Source organism: Lytechinus pictus, chromosome 1 (genome assembly GCF_037042905.1).
Source record: "Lytechinus pictus isolate F3 Inbred chromosome 1, Lp3.0, whole genome shotgun sequence".
Taxonomy (NCBI): Eukaryota; Metazoa; Echinodermata; class Echinoidea; order Temnopleuroida; family Toxopneustidae; genus Lytechinus; species Lytechinus pictus.
The window spans coordinates 16,252,167-16,266,377 of NC_087245.1; the positions used below are offsets into that span (position 1 = coordinate 16,252,167).

Below are 14,211 nucleotides of genomic sequence, written 5' to 3' on the forward strand. Positions count from 1 at the left end.
CATATTTTTAATATTTAAACGGCTTCAGAATATATTCCTCTACAAATTTAGAGATTATGATGAAAATGACATGGATTTTGAATGCTTGGGAGCAAAATTTCGGAACCATTCGCATTATAGATGGTATTATTAGACTTTTGCACGTTTTCGGCGCACTTTAGGAGGATTTCAATATTTTCAAGCCAACTTGCAACACTTTGGACACTGATAACTATAATACGAGCACATGGACCCCATATTTTTAATATTCTAACGCCTTCAGAATATATTCCTCTACAAATCTAGAGAGTATGATGAAAATGACATGGATTTTGAATGTTTGGGAGCAAAACTTCGGAACCGTTCGCATTTTAGACGGTATTATTAGACTTTTGCACGTTTTCGGCGCATTTTAGGAGGATTTCAATATTTTCAAGCCAACTCGCAACATTTTGGACACTGATAACTAAAAAACGAGCACATTGACCCCATGTTTCAAATATTTCAACGAATTTAGAATATATTCCTCTACAAATCTAGAGAGAATGATGACAATGACATGGATTTTGAATGTTTGGGAGCGAAATATGGGAACCATTCACAATTTAGACGGTATTATTAGACTTTTGCATGATTTTGGCGCATTTATGCGATTTTCAAGCCAACTCGCAACACTTTGGACACCGATAACTAAAAAAACAAGCACATGGACCCTATATTTTTAATATTTTAATGGCTTTAAAATATATTCCTCTACAAATTTAGAGAGTATGAAGAAAATGACATGGATTTTGAATGTTTGGGAGCAAAAGTACGGAACCATTCGCATTTTAGACGGTATTATTAGACTTTGGCACGTTTTCGGCGCATTTAGGTGATTTTCAAGCCATTCGCAACAATTTAGACACTGATAACTAAAAAACAAGCACATGGACCCTATATTTTTAATATTTTAACGGCTTTAAAATATATTCCTCTACAAATCTAGAGAGTATGATGAAAATAAAATGGATTTTGAATGTTTGGGAGCAAAAGTACGGAACCATTCGCATTTTAGACGATGTTATTAGACATCTGTACGTTTTCGGCGCATTTTAGGCGATTTTCAAGCCAACTCGCAACACTTTGGACACTGATAACTAAAAAATGAGCACATGGACCCTATATTTTTAACTTCCCTACATCTTTCATATACATTCCTCTACAGTTTAGCCGAATTTGATGAAAATGACATGGATTTTGAATAAAGTGCAGCTTAAACTATACTTTTTTAATTATTGAGTAGATTCACTTCTTTGAAGATTTGTTTTTTTCTTCAAGTTTTTGCACCATTCTTGCCAAATGAGGGCGCTGCTGACTCCAATTAGATATAGTTTTACCAATTAAAAGACTTTCTCCTACTTTGGTATCTACTAAGTTACACATTCTGAAAGTTTGATGAAGTTTGATGGGATATCGAGAGAGTAAAGATGATTTAAACTCATTTGGTGAATTCGTGAGGTCTAAGAGAGGCATAATTCTCATGATTGCGCAGCATTTCATATCATTCAAATACGGCAATTTTGAAGTCCCATAGAAAAAAAATAAGCACATGAACCTATATTATTTTTTGCATTTTCATAATGCATAGATACCAAAGTAACTCTCTGCAAAATTTGGTGAAAATGACATGGACTTCATTTTAACTGTGGAATGTCCTTAATCTTTTAAAGACTCCTACATTCAATTCACAGGGAACTTGTAATGAATTTTAATTCTAGTATTTCTCATTTAATCTCATCTCACTTAATCATTCCTGAATTTCATGAAGTCTAAGTTTATGATCAAATATCAAGGGAAAAAAATGGCTTTGTATTTAAGAGTTGAAACTGATCGATAAGTACCACTTATCATTGTCATTGACAGATTTACATGTATACTATTGAATGAGTTAAATAGGAAGAAAGAATAAAATGTCACATCTAGGTGTTTGTCAACACAGGAAGGAGGTGCATGTAAGTGGGAAACATTTTTGGACATATATGTGGAGAGAGAGGGGAATAGAGAGAGAAAGAGACCGGAGAGAAATTAAGAGAGAGATATCGGAATGATTTTTCCTGGTATCGCATCACAATTTAAAAAAAAATAAAAACTGCTTCACAAATATTATTTTTTGTAGCAGATTATTTTCATAGAACGGTACAGAACTTTTATTATTGAGAGTTTTTTCTTGTAAATGATGAAAGGAAGTATTAGGCAAAAAAAAAGAAGATCGGATTAAATATTTGCACTCTGTAAAGTTATATTGTGTGTCACACAACAATTACCAGTTAAGACTGACAGACTAATTGATAGATAGATGGACAGAGAGAGAGAGATAGAAAGGTAGGTAGACCGATAGATAGACATACTTATATACTTATAGAAAGACATACAGAAATACTTGTAGACAGATTAGCATATACCGTGTGAGTAAAAAAAAAAAACCTGACACCTCACAAATCCTCAACTTAAGAAAAAATATGTCATGAACGCATAATCACTATGGCTGGAAAGAGCATCTTTTCCCAAATAATTTGATACCATATTTATATTGTATGTCTTCACGTTTGTTTGGATAATCAATAGGTATTCTTTGCAGTGATGTAAATTTTGATTTGCGCCAAGGTAAGGCATGACTGCAATGAATGAACCCCAGATGCAAATTATGTCATAATCCTACATGTGTTAGTAAACATATTTGCAAATCCCTTTTCAATGAAATTAAATTAAGAACTAATACTGAAAAGTGATCTGGATTCATTAATTGCAGCCATGCCTTACTTTGGCGCAAATCAAAATTTACATCACTGCAAAGAATACCACATACCACATTAATCTGGTATCAAATTATTTGGAAGAACATACTCTTTCAGGTCATATACAATAGTTCTGTGTTCATGACATATTTTATCCTTAAATTGGGGATTTGTGAGGTGTCAATTTTTTTTTTAGTCACACAGTAGTAAGACAGATCAACAGATAAAAAAAACCCTGACAGCCATATCGATAGATGCATGGACAGACAAACAGACATACAAATGAATGAAGAGTAGAGTACAAAGGAACAGGCAAACAGAGAAAAAAAGCGGTAGGCAGAGATGGAAAAGTAGATCACAAAAGTGGAAGACCCAACAAAAAGGGGGAAGGATTATTCGTCTGTGATTATACTACTTAGCATGCATGAAAAGATATCACTGGATTTTAAGTAGCTTTGTGCAAAGTTTGTGATACCACATTACTCTCTTTGCTCTTGTGAGAGTGTTTGCTACTTAACAATTAGAACATTTGAGTGTGATACGCAATAGAAGCGAAACCTGAATAGGTAAATTTGCTACTGATGACATGAGTGTGTGTTTTGTATTGGATCGGGTAGAAGATGAGTCTGTGCTTGATTCTCATTGCTGTTGGAATTACAACTATGTCAGGTTAGTTACTAATATATGATATACATTTATCTTTTAATTAACAGATAAAATATTTTTTTTTTCATTGGGTATTATACATGTAACAATAATTACATTATTTGTTTTATATACAGATTCACTTACCCATGTCCCCACCCCATGTGGAGTATTCCAATGTTACTTATTTACTTTGGATTGCCACATAGTTTCAAAATTATATATTTCAATACTAATATCACTATTGATATTTTCATTCACCCTTTTGAGATTTTGAGGGGGGGGGGGATGGGCAACATCATGAATTTGTGACAAATTTATAACAGTGTTGTACTCTTTATGCTATTTGAAAACCTAGTGATATTTTGTGTGTTCACCTGACTGAATGGAGACATAAATCACTCATTTTAATTATTTTGTTAACTGAACACTGCAAAGTAAATTGAATATCTCAAACCTCGCTTAACAAAAGAGGAAATATTTCATTCTAATCAGAGTAAATACACATACTGACCTTCCGTTCACAACTTGTTTATATTTCTATTGTCTATTATCTCTTTAAAGCTAACCTTCCCTTGTGTTCCTGTATGTACCAACTTCTGTTTGGTAGTTACAATCTTAATCTGTTTTTATATGGTGATAATTATGGTATTATCTAAAAGCATTCAGTCCCATGTAACCTTATTTTTCAGTTTTGTATTTTTTGGTCGGTGCAAAATATAATTTGATAAAGCTTTTGACATATGAACGAATCAACCAACATTTTGATGAATGACTGACCACCTGACTGAATGCACTATGGATGCATAGATAAATGCTTAGGTGAATGACAGAATGAACCAATGAGCAAACAAATGAATGAATGAATGAATGGATGAATGGATGGATGGATGAATGAATGAATGAATGAATGAATGAATGAATGAATGAGTGAGTGAGTGAGTGAGTGAGTGAGTGAGTGAGTGAGTGAGTGAGTGAGTGAGTGAGTGAGTGAGTGAGTGAGTGAGTGAGTGAGTGAGTGAGTGAGTGAGTGAGTGAGTGAGTGAGTGAGTGAGTGAGTGAATGAATGAATGAATGAATGAATGAATGAATGAATGAATGAATGAATGAATGAATGAATGAATGAATGAATGAATGAATGAATGAATGAATGAATGAATGGATGGATGGATAGATGGATGGATGGATAAGTGAATGATTGAATGAAAGTATGATAAATAAGATAATTGATTGATTGATTAATTGATTATCAAATAAGCCAGCAACATTAAATGAATATCTGAGTGAATGATAAATGATAATTCCCTATGCTATGTATAAAGTAAGCAAATGAACGAATATACAAACCTAATTGCTATGAATATGCTTAAATAAAAAGCCAACCAGTAGCTGGAAAGATTGTACTAATCACTGGTGAATACCTCAATCTTCATGAAATTTGTAGACTGAACTGAAAACCAATGTTTGATCTCAAAGTGAGTGATATGCCTATCAAATGGCCTTGTTAAACAAATGTTATCTGCTGTAGGTCACAGCAACCAGGCTGTAATTGAGCAACCTAGATTATTTAAACTAAGTCAATCATTAATACAACCATTACTGGCTCCATTTCAGGAGGAAGTATAGGAACGTGGCATTCATGGTAAGTGGAGGAAATAATATGATTTTGATTCTATTTTATTTATTGATAAATTGTGAAATAATGTGTACAGCTATTTGTATTCTTTATCTGTAGGCCATATCTCTGCTGTTAAGTGTTTGCTTGGATTATGATTTTATTTACTGATGTATGTATGATCAAATATTGTGTATATTCTAGATGAGTGGATTTGATGTTTAGAGGTGCATTGAACTGTTTTATGCAGGATATATATGTGAATATCAGTCAAGTGGATTATTGTTATGCTGTTTGGTAGTATACCCACTTACTACTTCCTCACTTTTATTCTGACAATCATTATTAGTGTCTCCTCCCAAAGTTCCTTGCACTCATGCTATGTTTCTTATTATATTAAAAAATACATGTACATTTACTCCCATTCTCTTCTCTTTCTCTCTCCCTGTCCCTACATCTAGTTCTACCCCCCCCCCTCGTGCACTTATAATGTATCTGTTTGTGTTTTACTCTTTCCCTTTGTAAGTTGCTTTTTTGTAATCTCCCTCTCTTTCTCTCTTGCTTGCTGGCTTGTTGCTCTCTCCTCTCTCTCTCTCTCTCGCTTATTTCATCCCAGTCTTCTTTTTCTGCCTCCCCCTTTTTTATTCTCTCTGTCTGTCTCCCCCTCTTTCATTTGTTCACCTTCTACATAATTGTAATATATGTTTATGAATTTGTATCAGTTTCTCTTTCTACCCATGTTTACACAGCTATTTTCACAGTGTACTATTTCCAAGGTAAATTTTCCTTGACCAAATCAGTTGATAAATCTATAGTCTGGTACTTCTGGGGCTGTTTATATCAAAACCAAAATTATTTTGTTTTTGCATACACACATCTCCTGTATTACTTTCCAAGCCGAATCCAATCAGTATATCATTCAATATATCAACCACGGCACATTACATGTCAGATGTTTGTGCCATCAATTAAATCTTTCTTTGTTTTAGTACTCCAGCCGGTTTTCCTGTTGTTGTTTTAACACTCCACTTCTCGCATGACACCAACCTTTGGTTTTATGACAAATGATGCATAGGTAATGAGATACCTATTCATGAGTGGATGTACTGTAAGTGCAATTCATTTACAGTAGGTGTGGACCTTTGCATTGGTTTACATGGTACTGAGGCTAACATTTCTATCACATCAATTGTAGGAGGTTTTGTCAAAGGAGTTTTACAGTCATTGGATATATCTCTATAAGGTTTGTCCATGATTCCATTTTATCATTAATGCTAATTTATCATGGGCATTTCAAAAACAAATACTGGGTATACATTGAATAATCATTCGTTTTTGTTTTGAAAGCAGATCGCTTATGCAATGTGTAGTACCAAACTGGCATTGGAATTGGCAAATCAAGATCCTGCTTTGAGTTATTATTAACAGATAAAAATTCAACCATCCATGTTGTTAACACTTGAGCAAAGGTCATCCACATGTATGGTAATAATAAGTTCATAGATCAATACATAAAGATATATGCTTTTCCAGATTCATAGTTCCTACAGTTTTAAAAGCTGACTGTTTTCTCACTTGGATTAATATTGACCATATTTCTTAACAGCCTGTGTGCTGAATCAGTATTGTTGCTGCTTGTTCTTTTCATAGTTTCTGGACTCCTACTTTTTCTTACCGCACCAATAATTATCAATTATAATTGTTCATCTTAGCAAAGAACTACAGCTAATTATTAATATCTCTGGTTTAGGATTGAATGAGGAATATATTCATTGCAATTGTTGATTTTAATCATGCAAACATGCATTTTTTATAGTCTTTGTTTATGCTTTATTTTTTCTAAATGTCAATATAACCTGATATGGGAGTAAAGTACATGTATTGAAAAAAAACTTATCATGGTTAAATTTTGTAACTATAAGTTGCATTGTATAAAACTACGTTATTACAATGTTCTCATATCCTAGGAATTAAACTTTTATGCCTTTTCATGTAAAGACATTGCTATGGCACTTTCATCCCTCCATAAATTGAAACAGGCATAGTGCAAATGATGCACAGGACAAAAAAAAATTATATACTGTAGAACTATTATTTTAGGAATGTTGATATGCAAAAATACTTCCCCCCCGTCATGTTTGCTTACTCACCTTTAATGAATATTTGAAAGTTTGGATGCAGAAAGGCAGTATAACTTCCAAGTCTTAAAATAACTTCCTCGTTCTACTAACAGTTAAGGGGAACAGGAAACCTGTAGGTAGGAAGTTATTTGGTCTATGTGAGGAAACTCATTTTTAGTTCTGTTTCTGTTTGTTTCTGTTTGTGGTAACTCCCGTAGGAACTCGGCAGGACAGCATTTTTTGCTGGTGAACGCCAAGCTGGTATATAACCAATTACTTTGGAAACATTTTACGTCTAGGTTAATCAGTCATAGTGGCTGACGTAATAGACGACAGATATCACTCTTGGGCCTTTTTATCAAAGTGGAGACAATGGCAGAGTTGGGATTCGAACTCACAACCTTGCGATTATGAGTCCAATGCTCTAACCACTGGACCACACGACCCGTATCAGTTCCTGATAACTATTCTAGAAAATCATCCCAGGGAGAGCTTTCTAATTCTACAAGACAAAAGTTCTGTCATGCCCTTTACTACAATTATTTTAACCCATTAAAAAAATTTTTTTTTGATCTCTAATATCTTCTTTATGTTTTGTAAACACTTTGAGAGCAGAATGATTTTTTCTATATTGTAAAGCACTTAGGGCATGTTCGTATGGAAAAGTGCTGTATGAATGCTAAAATGTATATATGTAATGTAAGTAGCAAATTGATATGTTCAATCTCTTTGATCGAATTTCCTGCAGGTATCACACAATAGTCTGTAACTGTTGGATTGTAATCAACAATTATACACCTTATATATTTTCAGTATTATTTTCTTTCCTTTCCATAGTGTGGTCAATAGTACCAGTTTTTTAATCCATTGTTTGTGTAATGGTAAAAGCTCTTTCTAATCACAATTTATAATCTTTTGTGAAAGTTTTTTTGTTCATACAAAATCTATTTCTTTGAATCATTTGAATGTCCATGTTACTTAAATTTGGAATGTTAGATACACCTGTCTTTAATTAATGCAAGTGTGTTCTTTCCAGCAATAAAGTAAGGATTATAAAAATCATCTCTTGGATTTCATATTCCTTGACGTTTTACTAACGTTTAGAGTAACAGGAGGAGAGTTGTTTGAACGTATCGTCCAGAGGGATTCCTTTTCGGAGAGTGAAGCTGTAGGTTTCCTGAAGCAGCTTATAGATGGCCTCATCTACATGCACGATAGGAATATCGTCCATTTAGATCTTAAAGTAAGTCAGAATTTCAAATTTTACATGGGGGGGGGGTGTTTTGTCACGTTTTTTGGTCTCAATTGGTTCTGCTTGGGCAATTCCATAAAATTTGTACGTCCGACCCCCTATATGAGGGACCTTCATGATTTTTTTTCTCTGATTTCTTGTTCGTTTGACCGTCTGTAATGTTCTCTAATTGACCATGACTTGGTCAGTTTACAAAGTGAAGTATGGCTTGAAAAAAATGGGGGTCAGATGTACAAAAAGGTTGATCATTTTATGGTATTGCCCGTTTATAATCATAAAAATTTGACTTTTTTGGTACAAAAGGGGAATGATGTTTTTTATATATATATACATAACTCTTAAAAGCTGGTATGGGAATAAACATAAAGCCTCTATTAAGCACATCTATGTATTAGGAGCTCTTGTAGCACAGTAGTTTTAATGGTATGGGTTAATATATCCCACTTCTGCCACATGTACATGTAATATGCAGTAGGTTGTTTCACTTATCAACATAATGATGGAGTGGACACATGACTTTGTAAAGTGGTGATGTATTTCAGAGTTCATTTTGGAACATTAGACAAACCATTGTGGCATGCGCACAAGCATGTGTTAATTTTAATACGATGACCAGTGGAATGTACTTATTGGAGAGTTTCTGGATTTTATGTAATATTTTTATGGCTTGTATGTTCTTTTTTCAATGTGGAATAGGGTTAGCTTTAATCAAATCTATTCAAATACCACCCAATGCCTTTATATTTTGTTTCCCCTCTCACCAGCCCGAGAACATTCTCCTAGTGGCACCAGACTCTGATGACATCAAACTAATTGATTTTGGTTTAGCAGCTGTGTTGAAGGAAGGGGAAGAGGTTAGATGCAAGTTCGGTACCCCAGAGTTTGTGGCTCCAGAAGTTGTCAATAAGAATCCGGTATCCACAGCAGCAGATGTTTGGGGTGTAGGTGTCATTGCATATATTCTGTAAGTATTCAAGCGAAGTTTGATTAGTGTTAATGCATTTGCTCTTTGTTTCTTGTATTTAACTGTTCTTGTAATTTCTCTTGCTTTTCCATTTTCCCTATCTTTAGAAAAACACATATATCCTTGTCTTACCTCTTCCTTTAAATCAGCTGTATGCTGTTTGCTCCTCAAGCTCTTTTTTTTAATTACCACTCTATAGTGACCCCCCCCCCCCCATGACACACATAGCCTAACTTACTTTTCTCTACACTTTTGTGTTCATGAATCTTTATCATCAGGCTATTTTTTGTTTAACCACACTCATGCAAATGGGATAAACTAGCCTTTTTTTTTCATTAATATTGGCCCTGACTCTCTTTCTTTTAAACATTTGCATCAATAAAATCAATGTCGAGTAAAACATACACAATGGCTACAAATTGTGACCAATCTCAATTAAGTTGAGATGGATCTGAATTTTTAATCAATTGCAACATTTCATTGGTTATGACCCAGGTAGAAACCCAGAAAAATTCAAGTTCAGTATCACAAAGATTGAACAATTTAATGTCTATTTTCTATTCCAAATACAATCAAGGAATTGCAAAACAAAATCAGATTTTTCTTCCTATACTTTCTGAGTCATGGGAGCTGTTTCATAAATTGAGAACATCTTTAAAAACAACTGAAATCTGAAAAAACATGATAATTTTTGGCACATTAGCTAATGTTGCATTGTGCAAATGCTGATTAAAGTACATTGTATAAACTCTAAACAGACTTTTTATTGCAAACCCCTAGAGATATTTAAGCTTGCTGCATGCTATTTACTACATGTAGCTAGCGACTAGTGGGTCGATCGCGTAATAAGCAATTGCAAGCTAGTGAACAGTACGTGCTTGCTAAAAGATAGCTTAATTGTTTCTCGGCATGCCTATTACAATCTTACTAAAGCTATTCGCTTGCTAGTCACTAGCTAGCTGCTAGCTAGTTGTAGCTTGACATTTTGTGAGGTAAGTAATTAATGATCCATATTTTAGATAAAATAACTTGAAATAATACTTCAGTTAACATTTGGATACCTCATAGTTTAATCATTTGTAAGTTGTTAGTATCTCAGGCAAAGAGAGGGTTGGATGCAGTTGCGAAAATAGAATTAATTGTTCCAAGTATATTTGATTTCCCAGGCTCAAACTGATTTATTGTTGTTCAAGTTGTTGTAAATGTCATTGTTTTCACCCATTTTCTCCCAGATGTTTTTGACGCCCCCATATAAATCCATATTTATGTACAAATTTGTTATTCATTGATGAAAAAATATTACTTTTTTTCTATTTTTTTTAAAGTTCTACCAGTATATATTGTGAGTACTCCTAAACATAGAAATACTTGTCATATATTTTTGTATAGTGTTGCTCTTGAAATCTGAAGTACGAGATGACTCAATTCAAGGCGATCAAAAATAATTTCTACTGATACACATGAACTCTGCATATTTTTATATATATTCTTTGAAAAGATTAAACTAGGCAAATTCAATTAATCACAATGAGCAGTGATGCCCATGGAAGGTCCGGTAAAATCTAGGTGAATTATTATCTTAATAAATTGTGACAAAGTATTAAACCAGCTATAAAGGGTCACTAAGCAATAATTATGAACTAAAAATAAAATCACAATGATAAATTGGCAGAAATGGCTGTATTATAGCTGAAAAACTACATTTCTACCACAGGGACTTGACAGTAAATGTAAGTATCTTCATGTATTTATAAAAAATACTTTGTTATATTTTGTTTACAAGTGATAACTACCACAACTGGGTTTTACATGTATGTTTAATTGATTGCAGATTGGGTAAACATTTTTCTTTACATTTATTTATTTCAGTCTGAGTGGTATATCTCCGTTTGCTGGTGAAGATGATCGTCAGACCCTTCTGAATGTCCGAGGTGGTCAGTGGGACTTTGATGATGAGGTCTGGGATGACATCTCAGATGAAGCTCAGGATTTCATATGGCTCTTGTTTGAAATGAATGCAGAGTGAGTACAGTGTGTTTTCATTTAAACGACTATTGTATATCATGGAACAAAATCCTGCTCATGTCGCTTCTCCCATTTTCTTGATTGTTTCAAATTTTCCCAGAAGTTTTCCTCTTGTTTTAAAACATGCAGTCCATGTTATTTTGTTCCTCCATTGTTTTATTTTTGTAGTTACACCAGATAGATGGTGAAATATAAATGTATTATATTTTTGCTGTTACTATCATCATGATTTTTGTACCAGTTGGGGTTTGCAAAAAAAATATATATCTTAAAATGTCTTTGATACTGTATATACAGTAATGAACTGTATGATAGAAATGCTATTAAAGTATGATTATGATACCAAAAGAAAGATTATTTGATATCATTTGACTTATAATGAAGTGTATTTCTTTTGAAGGGGGGCCAAGATTTCAAGTGAAAAGATGTAAATGATGGAAGATTGATAGGTAACTAACTGGCTGACCAGTTGAGAATAAAAGACTTTACTCAATTTATTGTTTTTCATCATAACTCTTGTAACTTTTTGATTAATACATTATTTTGTTCTTTAATTTTATCTATTCAAGAAGTCAAACACTCTTTCTTCTCAGTTTGTTTTCAGTGTGAATAGGTATTGGGGAAATCAACTTTGCATGTGTATTAAGGTTGAGGCATATGGAAATAAGTTTGTTGCTTGTACATATCCACTTCATTTGAATTCAAATTTTGCAATACATAAAATCATGTCATCACTCTGCTTTTGGATGTTGAAAATTTATTATAAATACTAAGAATTTGCCTTGCATTCTGGAACATGATTTGATGAAGGTTAATTTGACAACAGCCATTATTTGTTTTTATAATTATAATTTTTCTAGGAAGAGGCCTGGACTAAAAGAAGTATCAGAGCATCCATGGTTGAAGGTATGAAAATGAAAAAATAAAAGGAATTACAAATTATATTTTATATCATGGGAAAGTGAAATGGGATCATAACTTTCAAATTATGCATATATATCAACCAAATTATAAATGTTTGTTTTGCTGATTAGTATTGTTGTATTATTATTATGCTTGTTTGATTTGATTATGAGATCATCTTAGACACCTAAATAGGAGTCTCTGCTGTGTTTAGTAGGTATTCCACTATAAAGATGCTAGGCATCTTCACGTCATCTTTTCTATCCCCACTGTTTTGTCTATGCTGAAACATGAAGATAAGAGATGAAAACATGCTTGCAGGACTCCTGCAAGAATTGAAGATGCTGCTTTTACCAGTGGCAAGGTGCTTAACCTAATTCCCCTACTACATTTGCAGTGACTGTTTGATAAAGGAAATTGATTATTAAGTAACATCTAGTGAAGCACTTCTGTTGGTGTAGTGCAGGGGATGGGGGTATAATATGATAGCTCAAGTGTTCTTAGAGTGAAAATCTATCAGTATATTACATATTATGAATCATAGAATTTATTTTTTTTGGTCAACTTTGATAAAATTTCAGATCTTGTAAATGGTCCCATGTGATTTTTTTTCTAGTGTCCACTTGATAATAATGTTCCATGTAAAACATTCCTTATTTATGAGGACATCATATCTTGAATCGGAAATTATGTATGTGTATATACCTGTACTCTTAGACAATTCAAGTTAAAAAGATTTGCTGGTACCACTAAATTATTGTCAACATGCATTATATAATATCTACAAGACTCTCATGAAAAAACATTGTTATTTTTAACCTTACTATTTTGGCTACAATAGGAGGCTACAGAAATTTGTTTAAAGCTGTGTCTACAGGTTTTCATAAAAAAGAGGCTCATAAAACAAAAAAAGTACAGAATTTTGTGATAAGAAAAGGGGGTGGAGTTATCACATAAAAAGGGGCAGGCACAAGATCAAGTTTGGACGGGGAAGCTTGTGCATCCTGTACGTGCTCTCTCCTGCTTCTATCTGCCAAAGTAAGGGTTAAAAAAAAGTATAGCATTACCGTTTAGTAGAAATTTTCTGTGAATTGCGCAGACTATGAGTGAACCTACAAAATCTTCAAATCTAACTTTCTGCCTGTTTGTCTAGCTATGTATCTAGTCCAGTTGATGAATTATACATTATCTTTCCATCTCTCCGTCTTTTTGTCTCTTGATCTAATTGATCATTTGCATCTATTCATTTACTGATCTATCAGACATTTCTTTGTGAATGTCTGTATTTCTGTATATTTCTACTCTACTTCTTTAAAAGATAACCTATGAACACTGTTCATTGATATTGCTTTGTTTTATTTTATTTGTTTCATTGTCGCTATTGTAGTTTGATGAGCGTCAGGACCTAGGTGCTAAGATTAGCTTGGACAGATTGAGGACTTTCAATTCCAGGAGGAAGTGGAGGGTGAGATATTGTTAATAATATTGTTAGATATATACTTTGTTGCCCCCCCCCCCCAACAATAAATTCTTTTTGGGGGGTAAGCTTTGAGATGCAATTCTTGACTTCCTCAGACCTACATGTACATGTATTACACAGCTCCAAATTGTTTAATTAGAAGAATCACAAGAGGAACAATAACATTAAATTTCAAAATGCTGAACATTCATTTTAGCAGCCACTGAGCAGCACCAGATCGACGTTGCTCTGTCTCTAAAATCATTGAATGCCAAACAGGGTAGCAGCAACTCCCATCTTTCAACATCTTTTGGTCTGATGTGGCAAGGGCTTGACGCTCTACCAATTGAGCCAACACACCAGTATATATGTAAAACATATTTAAAACAAAGTAAATGTTGCAATGTCATCACTTAGTACATTTATGTGAAATATTAAATGTGTGACATATGAACATCTTTTAATGTTATTA

General features: G+C 33.5%; 1 protein-coding gene across 1 annotated transcript in view; it reads left to right on the forward strand.

The window, feature by feature from the left end:
• The window catches only part of LOC129263901 (obscurin-like), a 54,530-nt gene that overhangs the window by 21,405 nt on the left and 18,914 nt on the right, over positions 1-14,211 (forward strand). The window contains exons 8-12 of the mRNA XM_064097141.1: positions 8,241-8,379; positions 9,153-9,352; positions 11,222-11,374; positions 12,238-12,283; positions 13,668-13,745. Of these exons, the coding sequence (XP_063953211.1) occupies positions 8,241-8,379; positions 9,153-9,352; positions 11,222-11,374; positions 12,238-12,283; positions 13,668-13,745 (616 nt within the window). The remainder of the gene's footprint in view (positions 1-8,240; positions 8,380-9,152; positions 9,353-11,221; positions 11,375-12,237; positions 12,284-13,667; positions 13,746-14,211) is intronic.